A 17,799-nucleotide genomic window follows, 5' to 3' on the forward strand; every position below is an offset into this window, starting at 1 on the left:
AGGCCTGCTTTCGCCATTCTATCCATTCATTCGTATCGATGAAGGATCCAAACGTGCAACACCATTAAATTACCAGACCGGCACCTCAAACCCCCACGGCCTTTGCATTGCTACCAAAACTAGCATTTTAGCACTCATTATTTGACCAACAGAAAGGGGATTTCCTATGATCCCCTTGTATTATTATTATTATTTGTAAGGATAACGTTTGGTTTCTCTTGGTTTCGGTTTCTTCCGATGGATTAGAAAAACAACGATCAACATGCAAATCAGTTTTGACCTAAAACAATTCCAGTAGGCAGCAAGCAGAACAGCATCGTAATCTTGGGGGATGCAGCTGCAGCATACACTAATATAGATTAGATATCATCATTTTTAGCTCAGCGCGAGGCCTCAAAAGTTCTGCTTACGAGTATCAATAAAACATTTCCCACTGCCTGTAACCGATACAAGGAAAAAGCACCGTGAACATGAAGTTGCTCCCGTCCCTTCTCACCCAAACATTGGATGGGTCAGCCTCCAATACCAAGTAAACAAAAAACACACTTTATAGGACCAACTGTGTTATGTAACAAAAAATGATACAAGCCTCAAGCAACCAACTGTTATAAAGGGGCAGCAAGGGCTCTCCGTATCAAGATTAGCTGTTCACATGTTCTGGGGAAGTCTGAGCTTGTTCTGTTGCTGCCAAATATAGATAGCTCTTCAGCAACGCCCCTGTTCACCATTTGCTTCAGCTTCTGGAGCTACAAAGAGCTTGGTGCTCAATTAGTAAGTGTACGAACATAAATAAAACAGGAAACACATCTGTTGTTACTGCTGGGCTTCAGCACCCTGATGCCCTAAAAAGCTCCTGAGAAGCAGCCTGAACTTTTAGCTTTACAACATTGGTGGGTTGAAAGAGCTAAAGAATGACAATCACCTAACTATGCATGTGTATACAAATCTGTCAGTCAGTCAGTCACAGCACTTCCTGAAGAGCAAGGTTGAGCTCCTGTGCAGCCTTGGCAGTAGACCCTCCTCTTCTGTTTAACCGAAGAAAAAAAGGAATCACATGACAGAAATACTGAATATTGCCTAGTGTAAGTGACCAGGTTTTCCAAAAGATACTGAGAAGCAACTCTTGCCGTAGCATCTCAAGTCAAATAGTTGATCTATGCTACAGATACAAATTCTTGAATCAGTTCATCCCCTGACATGACAGGCTAGTGGTTCTTCATGACAACAGACCTGGTCAAATCTTTAAGTTCCTATAGTAGCAGGGGTAAACTCACCTTGTGAGAGTAGAAAGACTGTGCTTGGCCTTTTCCAGCTCAATGAAGCATAAGTTGCACCGCTCCCGCCTGGCATGAACAGAATGAAAGGGATGGAGGAATAAAATGAACCAGCACCTTGCCAACCGGAAAAAAAAAAAGACATACAAGTGTTGTCAAATGAAAACAAACCTCTGCTCTGCTTGAAGGTCCACGCCAACGGATGGAGCAGCTGATAAAGTTGAATGGATCACAAGGCCGAAGGTTCTGACAAGCTTCAGCAGAATCTCCAATGAAATGCCTAAATGCCTAAAACCATATGGTGTCAGTGTGCAATAGCAACGGGCATTCAAGTTACAGCCAGAAATAAATAATGCAGCAAGTTGATTGGATCAACCCATTTCCAGTACAAAGTGCACCTAAAAATGACCTGGTCCATCTGAACCAAAATCATTTGGATCAGGCTCTAATCGCAAATATGGCCTGTTTCAGATATATTGATATGCATCATATGGATGATCAGCACTTGAATTGACACAAAACTAATAGAATATAAGAAGATCCTCCTCAAATTTGAGAAGCTAAATTTTACCATTAGTAATGAGTTCAATCAAGTTAAATCATCTATTGGTGTCATTAACGATAGCTTAGATGTGACTGTTAATTGATCTTATGCAGCGTATGTTGTTGATAATGACTACATGATATTTGCCACTTTTTTGTATGTGAATTTCTTCTTAAAGCTAAGACAACATATACATGTTTCTTGTGGTCTGTTTTGGGTTATAACTGATCCAATTTAACTTGACAAAACCAAAGGATCAATAACGTAGATATAACAATTACTTCAATTAAAACCCAAATTGAATTGGACCAGGCTTGGAAATGAAGAACTGAATCAATATTAACAGCTAAAGTTATACTTGCAAATCAGTCTTGAGATCCAGTGTGATAAACTGATGATTTGAAATATCCAGTGTGGCCCCTGACAATATTTATGATTTTTGTACCAGTCTTTTTTGCCATTTTTTGTAAAAATAAAAAAAATGGTTACATAAACTTTATTTGAGGTCTAGAAACCATCAAGAAGTTACGGAGAGATCTCATTAACCATGCGAATGGATAGAAAATAACAAAAATAATGAAAAAGGAATAGGTAGGGCATACTCATCGGAACATTTGATTGAAGTGCAGAAGTACTGACAAGTAGCTTATAATCAACTAGGCCTTTGCAAGAGAAATTTGGCCATGCTACTTAGAAGGATGAAATATTAGGGAAAGTTAAACTTCAGATTTTCAACCTCTAACAATGACCAGTATCTTCTGAAACAACAAGAAGGAGAAGAGGAAGAAGAACAGATGGACAGAGGTAGACAATACAAGGAACAAAAAGAAACTATAGCAGAAGAAAACAATTCAAATGCCACGGGTTCACTTGTTGACTGAAAAAAATGTCTCATATTTAAGTGAGAATGAATCAAGGGAACTGACCAAAATGAGACAGCTATTATCCAGCCAAAAATTTTGGCTTTGCAAGGGGTTGCTGAAGAACTGGGGCCACTTAAGACCAACTTGAGCCACTACTAGCATCTAAGTAACCTACAAGTGACTAAAGGAAAATACATGCAAGGAATGCTAGGTGCAAGCCTATCATGCTTGCACCAAATGATGATAGAGGCGGGATAAGAAAAATTTACCTTATATAGGACTGATCATGCCAGATCTATTGAAAATTTAGATTTTCTCAGCCCAAGCCTGGCCCATTGCATCACAATTATGCAAGAAGCAAGATAATCACTATAAGGAACATGTTGAACGTACCTATCCATTTTACTCTCTAGAAGGCTAGTGAGGACTGGTAGGAGACAAGTGAATATATCCAGAGTTATGTTATCACTTCTTTCTGTCCAAATGCTTACTACATCAGCAGAGACCTGCATTGTAGGACTATCAAGGTAACATCCAGCTCCTTGTATACTAACACTCATAAAGGAAAACTCCATAAAATACCTACAGCATGATCAGACATCTTTTCCATTGCATGGATGACGCCCCTGAAATCATTTCTTTCCCAAAGTCGGTGAACAACCTGTAAGTCACATATATAAGGTTTAGATGCAATCTCTAGGGTTAAATATCAAATGACATGCAGCAATTAAGTCATCTGAGTCCACTTCCTAGAGGTCTGGATCACTTGTTTGAAATTTAAAAATCATGCAATGATGCTATAAAGCTATGAAACTGTTTCCTGATTATGATGTCATAAAATAAGGTGCAACTTTTGGCAAAGCCAAAGATTATACTATAATTTTATATTCACATAAAGAGAAAAACTAGTCACATTTTCAGTTGCCAAACTAAACAAGTAAACAGCGATATAATTATGAAACTAGTCTAATATAGAGCTGGAAGTGGGGCCGGGCAAACCTCGTGTCGGGCTATGGTCTACGCCTGAGAGACTTTGGATCGGGTTTGGGCTTAAATGTAGAGCCCATATATTTTTCGGGCAAGGCTCACTTAGATCCTTAGCCCAGCATAAGCTCGGCCCAAGCCTGAGCCAGAATAAGGCCCAAAACTAAGCCCGAACGCTGGCCCGGAGCCATCCCGGAATCATTTCCAGAATAGGCCCAAGTCACAACATACTAGGTGGTCTATCCAAGCTATTTTGGTTCACTTCATTGTTGGGTTCCAGCCGTGATCGTGCGAGGGGCGCAAGGCGCTACATCTCTAAGACTCGAAGGCTCGAACGAATCTCAAAGGCCAATAATCTCCCATCTCCCCTCCACTAGGGTCTCCTCCGCCTCCGCTGCCTCTCCATCCTCTTTGGTCCTGTGAGCGAGCCTTGCCCTTCGAATTGTTGCCATTGCCCAGATCCCCGCCAACGATGGTGAGGGAGGAGGAAGAGCGGATCTTGATGGAGGCGAGGAAGGTGCTGCGAGCGGTGCAGATGGAAGCAACACAGGCGTGGCTGAGGAGGATCCCAAGGAGCTGCATGGAATATGCGGAGTTTGCCTAGATCTGCTGCGAGGCCGATGGTGTCAATTAGGGGCTCGGCGTCGCCCGCTCGCTCGACGAGTTCAGGGCCATCATTGTCCTTGGTGACATCATCTTCCTCCATCCCGACCTCATGAGCCCCCCTCTCCATTTTCTCTCATACTAGCTAGTTTCTTTTGATCTATTGACCTTCATTAATTAATTTAATTTATGTGCTTGTGTGTTAGTCTTCTTTTTTTTCTCTTGGTTTTGAACACCATCACTGGCTATAATGTAATTTAGAAATCGGGGAATTGGTTTCTTTCCTCTTTATTAGAGGACATTTGGGATGCTCCTGTTATGGGGAAAAATGTGAGGTATTAGGCATCAGCTTGGTATACAAGTTTTTTTTTGGCATCATTTTCGGCTAATTTGGGCCGGCCCAATCTGGTTTCAGGTGGGCCTAGGCTTCGGCTCGGGCCTGAATTTTCCAAAATTTTTGGGTCTAAGCCTAGCCCGACGCCCAACAAAATTTTTTGGGCCGGGCCCAAGTGGAGGGCTAGCCCAACCCGGCTCGTCTTGTTTCCAGCCCTAGTCTAATATGATAGGTTAAGAGCAAAAAAGCAACTGACTGGCTGCTTGTGATAACTTGTGCAGTATCAGAATTGCTTTTTCATTTTCTTTCATCATTCTAATTCTGTTTTGCATCAACAACAAGAGTGCGTATACATGGAATGCAATGCTACTAACCTCCTATTTGCAAACTCTCTAGCATGCACTCATGTTTATGCGACTTTTGCCAAAATATGGCAAGTACACAAATTTCCAACTTGGAGATAATGGTTTCTATGTACATGAATTACTTGTTTTTTTCGGATTTTATTTATATACTTTTTAAAATTTTATGCACATAAAAACAAGTCAATCATTGATAACTCGGCAAGCTAATTGTATGTAACAAAAATCTGTTTGCGCTCCTCAATGTATTTTTTGGCGTAGCTTCTGCAGATGCTTACCCAGCAGTCCAGCACCATAGATATGTAGCATACTTATAGAATGCTACTTGTCACCTGTCAGCATAACCTGTAAGTTGCTCATTTAGTTAAAGCCCAACTAGGGAGAAGTGAGGAGGTAGAATCCCCACCGTTGATTTTGCATCTTTCCTTGCTGTTTGAAAAGGAAAAGTTAAAAATCCAAGACAAAAGCAAGAGCTGCATTTCTCATGGAAAATTAACTAGATGTAACCAATTCACCAATTTGTTCAAGAGACAAACAGTACTCAAATGAATTTAAAATTAAAAACTAACGATCTAATTATTTGAAGTTCTTTTCCGAAACTTTAATCAGAAAGATTTATGAAATTGTATTAAACAATATGTTTCTAAGCCAACATGTCTCATATAATTATTATTCTTATGAACCACAACTTGGACAGAATGATAACTGCATATAAAATGATATCAAATCTATGGGATTAGGTTTGCAGGTCAGTATTGTGGGTTGTAGTATCTTCGCATGTCAAAACAATAATATCTATAAGCAAATTCATCATCACAAATCACCTGTAATTTTGTCAACCGAGTCTGTGCAGAATTTAGGAATTGTTGATGTTGTTCCATCAGATCAGCAATGGTATCTTCATCATTAGCAGAGACTGTTTCTTTTCCAACTGATGGAGGGTGCCCTCTCTGGTCAAACAACAAAACATAATAGCACATGAACAGATATATAGAGGAAAAAGAAGAAGGTAGATATACAAATAAATTAGCAAGCAATGCAAACAATAATTGGTCTACAGTAGCTGACCTATATAAACAAAGCAAACAAGGGGACCAAAAAGGCCAGCATCAGAAACGAAGTATATTATGTATTATTACTTATCAAACAAGTCAAAAAAGTTCTTAATTTGAAGATCTTAAATCTGTAACCTATACAAATACACAATTTTATTTTTGCACTTCAGGTGGATAAGCATCCTGAATTCACTAAAATTAAAGAGCCATGCAAATGCATAGAAAAAAGGAAAATCATGGGAGAACATTTGGCCAAGGATGAAATTATGCAAGAAGAAGGTCATTTCAAAATCCATCCAGTAGGATCATATGACAAAAAGGAGAAGAACAGTATGTCATGAGCAATTCCTTTTTTTAAAGGGAAAATCTAATGTACTCATCAGACAATTAACTATTCAACATAAGTATTTCATGGAACAGTTCTGCAAGAATCAAAATGATAAACAGTAAGTTTCCAACTGTTTTGTAAAAAGAATGACATGAGTCAAGAAGGTACACAGCATTATCATATATTGCTAGCAGCATAAGATTTTTATATCCATGCATTAACAAAAATATATTTGCATTTTGAGCTTGGCAAATAGATTAAGCAACTGCTTATCAATTTGAGACTTTACACTGTATAACAATGAAACTATTGTCTCATTTATTAGGGAAGCTTCATTACACAGTAGTGGTTATGAGCAGTCAGTTTGAAATCATACCAAAGAATATGAGACATTAGTAGCCGTCATGGTCTCAGAAGAACTGCTGGGTGTTGGACCCTCATAGCTAGGAGATTGTTCCCTCTTTTCCCAACTTGCAACAAGTGATCTTGTTTTACCTAGATAGTGCTCATAAAATTAAATACAGTAGGCCAAATGTCTCTCTCATATGCATCAATTGACAATAGACAGGAAAATATACCTCCTTTTGGAACTTCCACAGAGCATGTGTCCCTTGGCTTATGGGCCCTGAAGTTACCTGACACAAACACGCATATACCAATTTTGAGCATCAATCAAATTTTACAAGGCATCATACTAATTGCAGCAGCTAAAATTCTAAACTAAACACTTACAACATACATGTCAACATTTAACAAAGAGAGCTTCTTCCAAGCAAAATGCATAATTAAAAGTTAAGTAATTAAAGTAAAAACCAAAGCAATTGAGCTCCACAACCTCTATATACAGAGCATTTTTATTGAGTATCCAGAAATTTAATTTTGTTAACCGACATTTCATCTAAGTGGAGAGAATAGATAATGGTAGCTGAAATAATATCTCGTAAAATTGGTTCCTCCAATTAGTTGAGGTCCTTAACTTGGAATACTTATCAGCACCCATAGCAAGTATTAATTCTTGCATGGTTTTCAAGATTCTTCCATATGAAGAATCTTAATATATAGAAGAATTTAATAAATAGAAATAATCATTAAATCATATATATATATATATATCAAATATGAAATATTAAAGAGTTGAATATATGCCCCTTTTTCTGGCAATCTCGGGCACTCAGTAGCAGGAATCCTAGGGTGTCCCACCCACTTCAAAAGCCGACTGGAAACTGTCTGCCATGGCTGCTTCCTAAATCCTAAGCACTTCATTTCATAAATTCTTTGAATGATTTACCACCCTGCACCCACATCTGTGAATCTGCTCCCACACTTGCTCCCTAGCATGTAAGTAAGCTCTAATATGGCAAAAACATTTTGCAAGCAACGGATGTATAGGACAAACCAAGATCTGCAACCTCGGTACAGAGGACTGCACCAATCAGATACTAATACGATAAAGTACCGAGTTGAACTGTATCGATATGTGTACTAGTTCGGTACAGATTCAATATTTTTTTTTTTGATTTTAAGGTTATTTTAAAGTCTATGGATCTTTAAATTATGATTTAAGAGTGTTTTAATGTTATTTCATGTCATATAGTCTTGAGAGACTGTGCGATTGCTTAATGGATGTAATTGTAATAATTAAACATACAGTTGTAACTTAGTACGTAAATGCATATCATTGTGCGCCCTAAGTTATATTTTTTTAAGCAACAAAAAGCCCAGATGGTAGTGAATTGTTCTACTTAAGGGCATAGCATAGGTTATGAAAAATATTATCAATGGTGGGCAAAATTTATATTCAAATACTGAATATTGTGGTTATTTGTATTCAATAGTCCCTCTTCTAGATGAACTGAAGAGAGCCTCTTTCTTGGAGATCTATATGAGATCTACACATCCTAGCCTTTGTCATTCTCTACAGATATGGAAACTGCTATGATCAGGACCACCCCAATTTCAATGCCGTTTAATTAGGAAAAGGATTTTAAATTTTTATTATGAACCTAATCTTGTGGTGCAAGATACGAGTTTTTCCTTGCAAAACCCACCTTTCTTGATGTCGCATAGGGTGCAGACTGCAGACAATAGGTACTATGACTAGACCATGCCAAGCTTCTTAGGAGCCAGTGGATTCGCAAGCGAAGACTTCGACAAGTAAATAATTGATTTTATTCATATTTTATGATTTTCCAATAAATTTTCTATTGGAGACTATCAAATTTTAGCCAGTTTCCATATTGTAGTTGAATAATTCTTATATGCTTCTTTATTATTGGATCCTATTTTTAGTATGATTTTGTATTAAGTTTGATGCCTGAATTAGGGGCCATGTCCTATATATGCTTCTAATATATTGCATAAAGGGTGGCTTCTGATATATCAATAAAAAATTTCTCGGAGAGAACTTCATCAAGTGAGGGGTTCTTCAATCCAGTGTGCAATCAATTTGTCTGTTGATCTCCAAAATTTAATCCCGATGTTTGAATCATTCTACTCCCGTTATCAATTCCTTTCATAATTCTTGAAGATAGGAGAGAATGTCATCCTATGGTCTACTCCTCTCTTTCTGGTTACTGGATGGCCCGAACTGACCCAAATCAAGAGGCCAAATCGACTTGATTCCACACCACTTTCGGCCGGTATGCCCCAAAACCCGGCGGTTTGGTTCGGTTTGGTAGACCATGGGACAAACACTAGCAACATAGTTACGAGAATTGTATTCATGTTACAGTTATATGGTTTCATAATATGATGCATTAATTCAATCTATCAGACAAGGTCTTAGTAAATGATAAATATGCAGTGTGGATTTTTTATTGATTTTTCTCTTGAATATTATTTTTTATAGAAAAACAAATTAACACTTGGTTATTGACTACTAAATAAAGTAATAACCACAATATACAAACAGAACAAGAAGCACTTAACATATGCATAACCAATCTTACCACCAAGGTGCAAGTGCTACAACTACCATAACAAGAATTATAACACCATTGTGATTGGGAAGTAGAAAAGTCTAATGTCATAAGGCTATGCTTTTGCATCTAAATGATAAGAGACACTTAGAAAGGAAGGCTGAAATGTAAATATCATAGTCTGTAACAAAATTTAAGGAAAGAAAGTTATATGAATAGGCAAAGCTTTTGACTTCAACCAGTTTAACATACTACAGCATCAACTAAGGAGTCAATTCATATGCAGTGAAAAGTATAGAGGCAAGAAAAAATATAGATGAGCAAATGTGTCATCTGACTCTGTTTTGATTGTTTTTTTGGGGGTAAGAGTGTTCTGATATTGTCAATTTATCAACAATATTGCACCACTGACGACTAATAAAAAGGTGCCAGTGAAGATCAAATAAAGTCTTCATTGTTGCAAGGCTTAAAGAGCTTTATTCTGCACTAGAAATAGAGAGAACAGAAATGATGAAAGCAACTGAAAAGAAATCAGGACACCGAAAATCTGATAATGAGAAGACGCATGAAAGTGGCACGCAAAAAATGAGGCCCACATAAAAAGCATCTAAAAGCAATATCTACAATAATTTTTTTTTACATTATGTTAAATTACTAAGATTCTGGACATACCATTTTCATGGTTGTAACTTGTGCTTGGCTCGGTCAACAGACTTGCTCCCAGCTTCCCAGTCCCAGTGCGTTTAACATCATCAAGGCTATGTTCTCCAGCACTCACTGGAGGATCTACACCACTGCCTGCAGATTGAAAATTTTGGCCCAAAACTTCATTTGATTCAGAGTTTTTATTTCCCACAAATCCAGACTGAATGGAAATATCCGATCTATCCGAATCATCCCTAATATTTGATAACTTCCGGAAATCAGAAAACTTTGACTGGACACTATATGGTAGCGTTCTTCCAGCACCAGTTTCTTTTCTAGAATCAGAGCCCAGCTCCACTCTCGAGCTAGTTCTGGGGACGATAACAGGTATCACATCATTCTTATTGAAGGTCTGAATATTGGTTGTACCATGACTCTTTGATGAACTTCTCTTGAGAGTTGGAGCACCAGGTGTTGCTGCTGAATTTGCTGCAGTTATTTTTGCGCCAGTGCTCGATCCAATCCTTTGAGGGGTGCCGGGGACACTTCCAGTAGCTTTGGTTTTGCAAAGGAATAAAAAACGAAAATTATTTCAATTATTTTATATTGCTTCAAACATCTCGAGTACAGAAACTACATGAACATAAGCACATTAGAGAAAGAAGAATAACCTACATGAAGCGGGTTTTGTCTCCTTGACTGCTGGCTCCAAATTTTGTGAAACTGATAGCCTCCCCATACTTGCCTTTAAACTGTTGTCAGCTTGCAAAGATAAATTACCGCTTGAAGTAGATTTTGGTTCTGAATGACCATTTGACCTTGCAGCAGTAGCAACTGCATATGGCTCAATGCGCTGTAATCCAAGAGGTCAGGTACTCTTATAAAACAGTATCAACTTTATCAAATTTTAAAATAGGTCATATCTCCAAAACGAGATTTGTTATCGAACCAATGAGACTTAAGAGAAATAGAGGAATATTAGACCATACCGAAAGGTCCACGACCCAAACTCCAACACAACTTTGATTATAAGAACATCCAAGAAGTTTTCCCTCATGAGTGTTCAGGTCTGACAGTCTGGACCAACCAACATCCACAGCATCATGACATCTTACTGGTTCCCAGGAGAAAACCTGAACAACAATTAAGGTAAATATTTGAGCTAAGTTCATGGAAACAGACAGAAAAAATGAAACTTACCTTCAGACTTTCATGCAATCCACAAAGAAGAGTTCTCCCATCAGGATTGAATGTCATCGAACGTACACCAGTTGTCTGGAATTCAAAAATTAATGATGCTTCAATCATTTATATTAAGAAGTTAAACACTAAAGGCAGGATATTTCATTCTTCATTGTTTAGTAGCATCAACAATTTGAAACAAGATTAAATACTGAAATAAGATGCAAAGAAATTGCTCGGATGGGTCACTGGAACGCCTCTACCAAAAGAGAACACAATGAAGCAGTAATTTAGGACTTCAGTGGAGTCTGAAAAATACAAAGAAGAAGTTGAAAGACAGTCCTTTTTACTGCCAACATTCAAGATACATATGGAGGAGCACTGAAAAGTGGAAAACTTGTTTTTCCATGAATAGGTGAGAGTTTACTTAGGGTTGGAACTCACAGAAGCTCTTTAACAAATGAATTGATAGCAACATCTCAAGGAGCAGTAGATATGAATAAAGGTCTGTTGGGATATAATATCTGAAACTCCAAATTGGATAAGGTTTGTCTATGATGACAGAGGATATGGCAGATAATTCCTGCTTCAGAAACCACATTTGTTACTGAAAAAGTTAAAATTACCGAAATTACTATGAGAAGCCAAAAAAAAATAAAAATATAAGGATGGAATCCAAGAGCAAAAATCAATAAATGATACAAAATAAGGCAAATTCGCTACATCAAACTCTTAAATTTCAAAACCAATATTCCCACACTAATCCATCCCCAATTATTTCAAATACAAAAAGCCTGTCATTCTCATAATTTATTAACCATGACTTCCTTAATTTTTCTTTCAGGAGGCTAATTCTCTTTCAAAATTGCATAATAAAAGGGGATAAGTTGCAGTTCTTCTTCGTCCATCCAACCACAAAGGCCCTTCTACCCCAACAGGCAAGTGATATTTGAAAATCTTTCAAACACATCCAGAGGATGTCACAACTTCTCCTGATCTCCTATAATCACAAAGCCATCCTGAATTATGTGAAAAGATGAGAATCAAATTTATTTCCACATTCTGAAAGCAACAGTTGCCATTTAAGACCACCCTTCCTTGGGAAGAAAAAACCAAAAGCTGCAATAAAAAAAAAAGATATTTTCATGTGAAGAGGGAAAAGCAATCATGATAATGCTGGCCATTTTAGTGAAGCCCCAGGAACTCTGATATCAAGTCTCTTGTTGAGGAAGGATCTTCCAAGGTAGACAGCACCAAACCATCTTATGCCCCTTATTAGAAGTCCAGGTGTCTGTCTCAAAGTAAGATCCAGACAACCCATATTTTCAAAACATTATCTTCTGACCTGGATCCCCTCAAATATAACCCCAGCCCTTTAAAACTCCCACTTCTCTAGGGCTTTACTAAGCAAAATCGAAGTTCTATGCCTAATAGAATCAATATCAATATCACCAATATTCGCAATACATAATAAAGAAAACATGAAATAATAATGGGGCCATTTAAGAGAAAAGTTAGACAAAAAACTAAATGAGTATAAATATCCATAAAATATAAAAGTCAATGCTGATAAAGTTATAAAATACCTCAGGCCCAGCAGATCCAATCAATTCAAATGTTTCAAGGTCCCAGAATTTTACAGTTTTATCAGCTGAACCTGCATAAGTTTTAAAAAGAAATCAATAAATATGTTACTAAAGAAAATTTAGAGCATATTCTCCTGATTCTTAACATAGAAACAGAGTTCTACATATAATTATGTATCTGAAGAAAAAAGCAGCTATGTACCAGCTGACTGTATAAGAAGACCCTTATCATAAAGTGGCACAGGTATGCACATGATAAACTTTCCATGTAACTGATAGAGATAATGTTTTCAAAAGAAAGTGCACGACACAATTCAACATTATTTGTTAGTACAGAGCATGCATTAAAAAAATAAAAGTAAAAGAGATCATGATTACAGAAAAATGGTAGCATAAATGAAAGAATTGCTGGGAAAATCAGCTTAGAAATATCAAACTGCAATGGTCTACCGAAACAAGAATGAGAAGGTCAAATCACAGAATACATTAAAATGACCAACTTGAACCAAGATCCTGTTATTCATTAAAAACAATGAGTTCCCTTCTCTGAACTTGAACTTTTAGAACTTCAAGGATACTCCGTTACTTGTTCTTCACTCCAATGTTGCTCCAAAGCCATTTCATAATGCACTATTCTGTTTTTCAACAAACAAAACGTTGAACGAACTAGTTCCTAGATGCAGATATTCCCACGTCCCAAGTTTAAGGGATGTGAAAGATCAGACAGTGCACCCTTACCTACCAGCGACATCCAAGTGCATGTAACATTTGGCACAAATTAGTTACTTTCACACTAGCATATTCCAAAATAAGAAACTCAAATGCATTTATATACATACATACATATAATATTATATAAGTAGTGAGATGGGCCCCTTCAACAAAAGTCAGGCTAGGTAGCACCATAATTAGTACTCCTTGAGCTAATCCCTCATTGTTTTAGTGCATTAAGCTCGGGAGTATATTTATTTGCTAATATGATGGCCGATCATAGTTCAGTAAAGATTTTAAGTGGGATACTCTTGACACCTAATCCGTTTTGAATGAGACCTTCAAATAGGATTGATGCAGGTATATAAGCTGGGAAAGAAAGTAGAACATAGAGATAGAGATTCAATCCCGGTAGTCAGAAAGAAGCCTTGCATAATAAGGGTTAAACAGACTTAAGTACGTTCCACTAGTTAAGTATAGGCCAGCTTTCTTTTAAGTGAAAGTGCAGGTTAAAGTCAAGACTAAACTAATGTAGTGACTAGGGCACAGTTTGCGGAGGACGACCATCATTGGAAGGGGTCTTCTGAGATAGGTTCCATCCAACTTGCATCGGATCAGGAAGACGGACCTCAATGGCACCCACTTGGATTTCTTCTTCCATAGTAGCTGCACTGGGAGTGGCAGCTGCCATCATATATATATATATATGTATGTATGCACGTATAAAGTTATGACATCTCAGGTCATCCCCTTCCCATTCTAGCAATTTGTTTTAAGTCTAAAATAACATCTATTAGTGTCCCATTCACTTTATTCAGCTGTGGCCTTACCCATATGCAAATCATTCCACACATAAACGACATGCACATGCAAATCATTCCACACATAAGGACATGCACAAATAAAGTATGGATGTGACGACCTACTAAGTTTTCTTAAAGTATGTCACATTAGATGCTTCTAGACGCCATGAAGCTTGACATTCATTTCACATGTTCAATTAACAGCTATTGCACAAGACCAAAAAACTGAAACAATTGGTACCGCTGCAAACATAGAATAAGTGATTGCTAATTAAAGCCATCCTTGAAAATTGAATTTGTCTCATACTTGAACTCCCATTCCTTGTCCATTTAAACCATGATGCAATCTTGTACCATTCCACTCCATAATTTCTAAGCAAAAAAAAGCTAAATTGAGGATATTTTTGGTAACCTTAATGCTTGCCTTTAAAATTCTTCTACCCTTCAATAAATAGATTTATTTTGGATTATATAAAATCAAATGAATATGTAAAGTCAGAATATAGGTATTTTAAATGGCAAATTACTCTTCACTGAAGAAAATAGTCAAAATATTTTGCTCCCTAAGGCTGGTTCCTAAGGTCTGTCAATGTCGTACATACATTTAATTTGTTAGTCTTGAAACTTATAGACAATATAAAAAAAAGTCAATAAGTTCCCTTAAATTCACTTTGCATATATCTTTTGCTTTTATTTCACCAATTTTAATTGCCAAAAAGGACAGCGAGAATGCATGTTCCAAGATTTCTTCTCAAGAAATGAGGCTCCCGCCATTGCAAAGTTTAGGGAGGGCTAGATACTCGCAGCCTTATCTCCAAATATGGAGAGGCTGTTTTTGTATTTCAAACACACTACCTCTAGATCACAACAGAGCAACCTTACCGTTGCATCATAGCTCACCCTCAAAATTCCTTCTCAAATTTCTTTGAATTGTATCATGCACCTGATTGATCTACTAAGCATTAACACTCTCATTAAAAATATAATTGAGAACTATTCTATCTAACCTGTTGCAAGGAGAAACTCATGAGGATGAAAATCTATGCACTGAATTTGACCCTCGTGGCACTTGAAATCATGCAAAAGCTTCCCAGCAGTCAGATCCCACAGCTGTAGAGACAAGAATTTTAGAGCAAGGCTTATAATAAATAGGACTACACAGGTGCAACTAGGAATGCATTACAATTTTAAGTGACAATAAAAGCACATTAAAAATGTATGAGGAGGCCTTTCTCATTTATATGAGATTGGCTATACTATAATTTAATTCTTTATGAGAAATATTAAATAAGGGGTGAATGGGAACAAATTCTAGATTTCTTTTTGCGAATTTGTTGGAACTATCAAAGCGAGACACCAGTCTTTACCTTCACGATATTATCTTCCCCACCAGAAACAATCCACCGACCATCAGGAGTAAATCTAATAGCATTAACCCCTCGAGTGTGCCCTTTGTATGTGTGAATGCATCCCTTCCTTCTTATGTCCCATATCTTTAGATTTGTATCCAATGACCCAGAAGCAAAGAACTCCCCAAATGGATGAAAGTCAACCGATATACAATTTGACCTGTGTCCTGTGAGGGTGCGAACAACTGAAAAATAAAGCCCAAAGTCAGCCATTGCCAGGAAGTAGTCACCATCACTAATTCAGTTTTCATGAGTATTTTAAACATTCTGCAGGAGTGGGATTAGGTCCATACCCTTTGCCTCCTCCAAATCCCACAACTTTATTGTGCCACTGGCTGCTCCTGCAGCCACCAATACTTCTGATGAATCAAAACTTACTGACTCAATTGCGCTTGTATGGCCAGATAGGTTCTGCAGGTCACCAGAAAAGGAATGCCACACAATTAAAACAAATGCTTAGAAAATCCACAATCCCATTGCAAAATTTGAACATTTGAACCACTTTGAGACAATACATAAAGGGAAATGCGAAGTAAAGAGCAAAAGGGACAAATAGGCACCCACCAGTATAGCGTTGGGCTTTCCAATAGCCCAAATATTGACCTTGTGGTCTTCTCCTCCCGTAACAAGAACTCTCGAGGTTCTCCTCCCAATCTTGAGGCAATTGACATTGGAAGAATGTGCCACAAACTCCTCTACATTTAACGTGGTCAAGGCATACAAATTTCAAGTCCCAGATAGCCGAAACCCAGATTTTTTTTTTTTTAACTTCTACCATTAACACCACTATCAAGTATCACAGAAATTTCAGCAGTGTGAAGAACCAAAATCAAAAATAAAGAAAGTAAGATCTCAGACATCATATCCAAATTCATGATCACTTCTTTTAAACGAAAGCAGAAAAAGAGCAGAAGAGGTCACATAAATAAGAATAAAAAGAAAGAAAAAAAACGATCTTTCAATCCAAGAATGTACTTCGCAAATTGATAACGAGCAAACCCTAGGCCGATTTCTTTTTTCTTTCATCGAAAAAGAGAAGGGCTAGAGAAAGGATACGTAGCTTGTAGGCGCGCTTGGTGGCCGCCATCAAAGTGGCGACGGAAAATCCAAGAACAGCTCCTTCTTCCTCGTCTTCTAGGGATCCAACAACGCCAACACTCTGAGCCGACCTCCCCCTCTCTCATCTTAGATCGGACCTCTTCCGTGCCCAACGGATCTCAAGGAAAAACCCCAGCATTTCTCCGCTTCCAAAATATAGACAAAGATCGGTCCCCAATCCCCCAAGAACCAGTCTACTGTCGAGCAAAACGTCCTCCTTTCATGGAATCGCCGCCGCCGCTCGCCGCTACTCCGCCCTATAAACCTCCGAAGGGTATTACTGGCGGCCAGAGAGATTGTGCCTTTCCTCGCTACTTTCGATACAGGCGAAAGCGAGAGCGCGCCCGAGAGAGAGAGAGAGAGAGAGAGAGGAGGAGGAGAGGGAACAAGAAATGGAGCTTCCTCGGAAGGCTGGTTGGGTTCAAAAACAGAAACCTTCTCCCCCACCCCCACCTCAACGCACCCTCCTCCTTCTAAACTACAGTAGCACCCACATGATCTACTTATTAATATATGACACTAATTTTAAATTGAAATGAGCCCAATAAATAACATATATTTCTTAAATTATAAGTTCATAATTATTAATAAATTTTTAAAATTTTAAGACACCTGTGATAATAATTGAGACAATATTGCATAAGGTTAGTATCAGATCTAGATATCATTTAAACCCATTCATTCTAAATTACCTTTTTTTTCCCCTAATTTTTTCATTTTTTTTTTTTGGTTCTCGTTGATCTTTGCCCTTTGTTTTTTATTCTTTTTCCTAGGTTACTTTTTTGAGAGTGCGGTATATTTTCTTTTTTTTCAATAGAAAGTGGAGGAAGTGAGAAACTTCCCTTAAAATTATATTGATATTTTATAAAAGAATATTGAAAAAAAAAACATAAAGTGAGTACCTAGAGAAGGAGAGACAAATTAAGCGAAAGAACCTTATGATTTTGAAATGATTTAGCGGAACATAAGTTATGCCACATTGAGAAGAAGTTGAAGATTTCTACTTATGAAAGATCCTGAAATTTCTTTTGTGCTAAATAAGAGCTATAAATATTTGATCCCATCCTTTTCTTATGGTAGGCTGTACTTTTCTTCTCCTC

The 17,799-nt window shown here is 37.5% G+C and overlaps 1 protein-coding gene across 5 annotated transcripts; it reads right to left on the minus strand.

The window, feature by feature from the left end:
* Window positions 1-372: 372 nt before the first annotated feature.
* Window positions 373-17,220, minus strand: LOC103716371 (katanin p80 WD40 repeat-containing subunit B1 homolog KTN80.4-like). 5 transcript variants are annotated; one of them, XM_088712822.2, is made up of 20 exons: window positions 16,658-17,184; window positions 16,166-16,296; window positions 15,895-16,012; window positions 15,560-15,786; window positions 15,200-15,302; window positions 12,679-12,749; window positions 11,111-11,185; window positions 10,900-11,043; window positions 10,586-10,763; window positions 10,340-10,465; window positions 9,938-10,063; window positions 6,926-6,982; window positions 6,724-6,842; window positions 5,789-5,914; window positions 3,268-3,342; window positions 3,075-3,187; window positions 1,446-1,562; window positions 1,275-1,343; window positions 923-1,025; window positions 373-746 (listed from the first exon to the last, which is right to left on the minus strand). In XM_088712822.2, exons 1-19 carry the CDS (start codon window positions 16,686-16,688, stop codon window positions 962-964), a joined length of 2,070 nt encoding a protein of 689 aa, XP_088568948.2. In that variant the 5' UTR covers window positions 16,689-17,184; the 3' UTR covers window positions 373-746; window positions 923-961. The 5 variants fall into 5 exon arrangements, with proteins under 5 accessions (XP_088568948.2, XP_038971058.2, XP_089784001.1 ...); XM_039115130.3 differs by having other exon boundaries at window positions 9,938-10,465; window positions 16,658-17,220; XM_089927875.1 differs by having other exon boundaries at window positions 373-1,025; window positions 16,658-17,200.
* Between the last annotated feature and the right edge of the window lie 579 nt (window positions 17,221-17,799).

Source organism: Phoenix dactylifera, chromosome 16 (assembly GCF_051530095.1).
Source record: "Phoenix dactylifera cultivar Ajwa chromosome 16, Ajwa_hap1_PhDact_Kaust_v1.1, whole genome shotgun sequence".
NCBI classification, from domain to species: domain Eukaryota; kingdom Viridiplantae; phylum Streptophyta; class Magnoliopsida; order Arecales; family Arecaceae; genus Phoenix; species Phoenix dactylifera.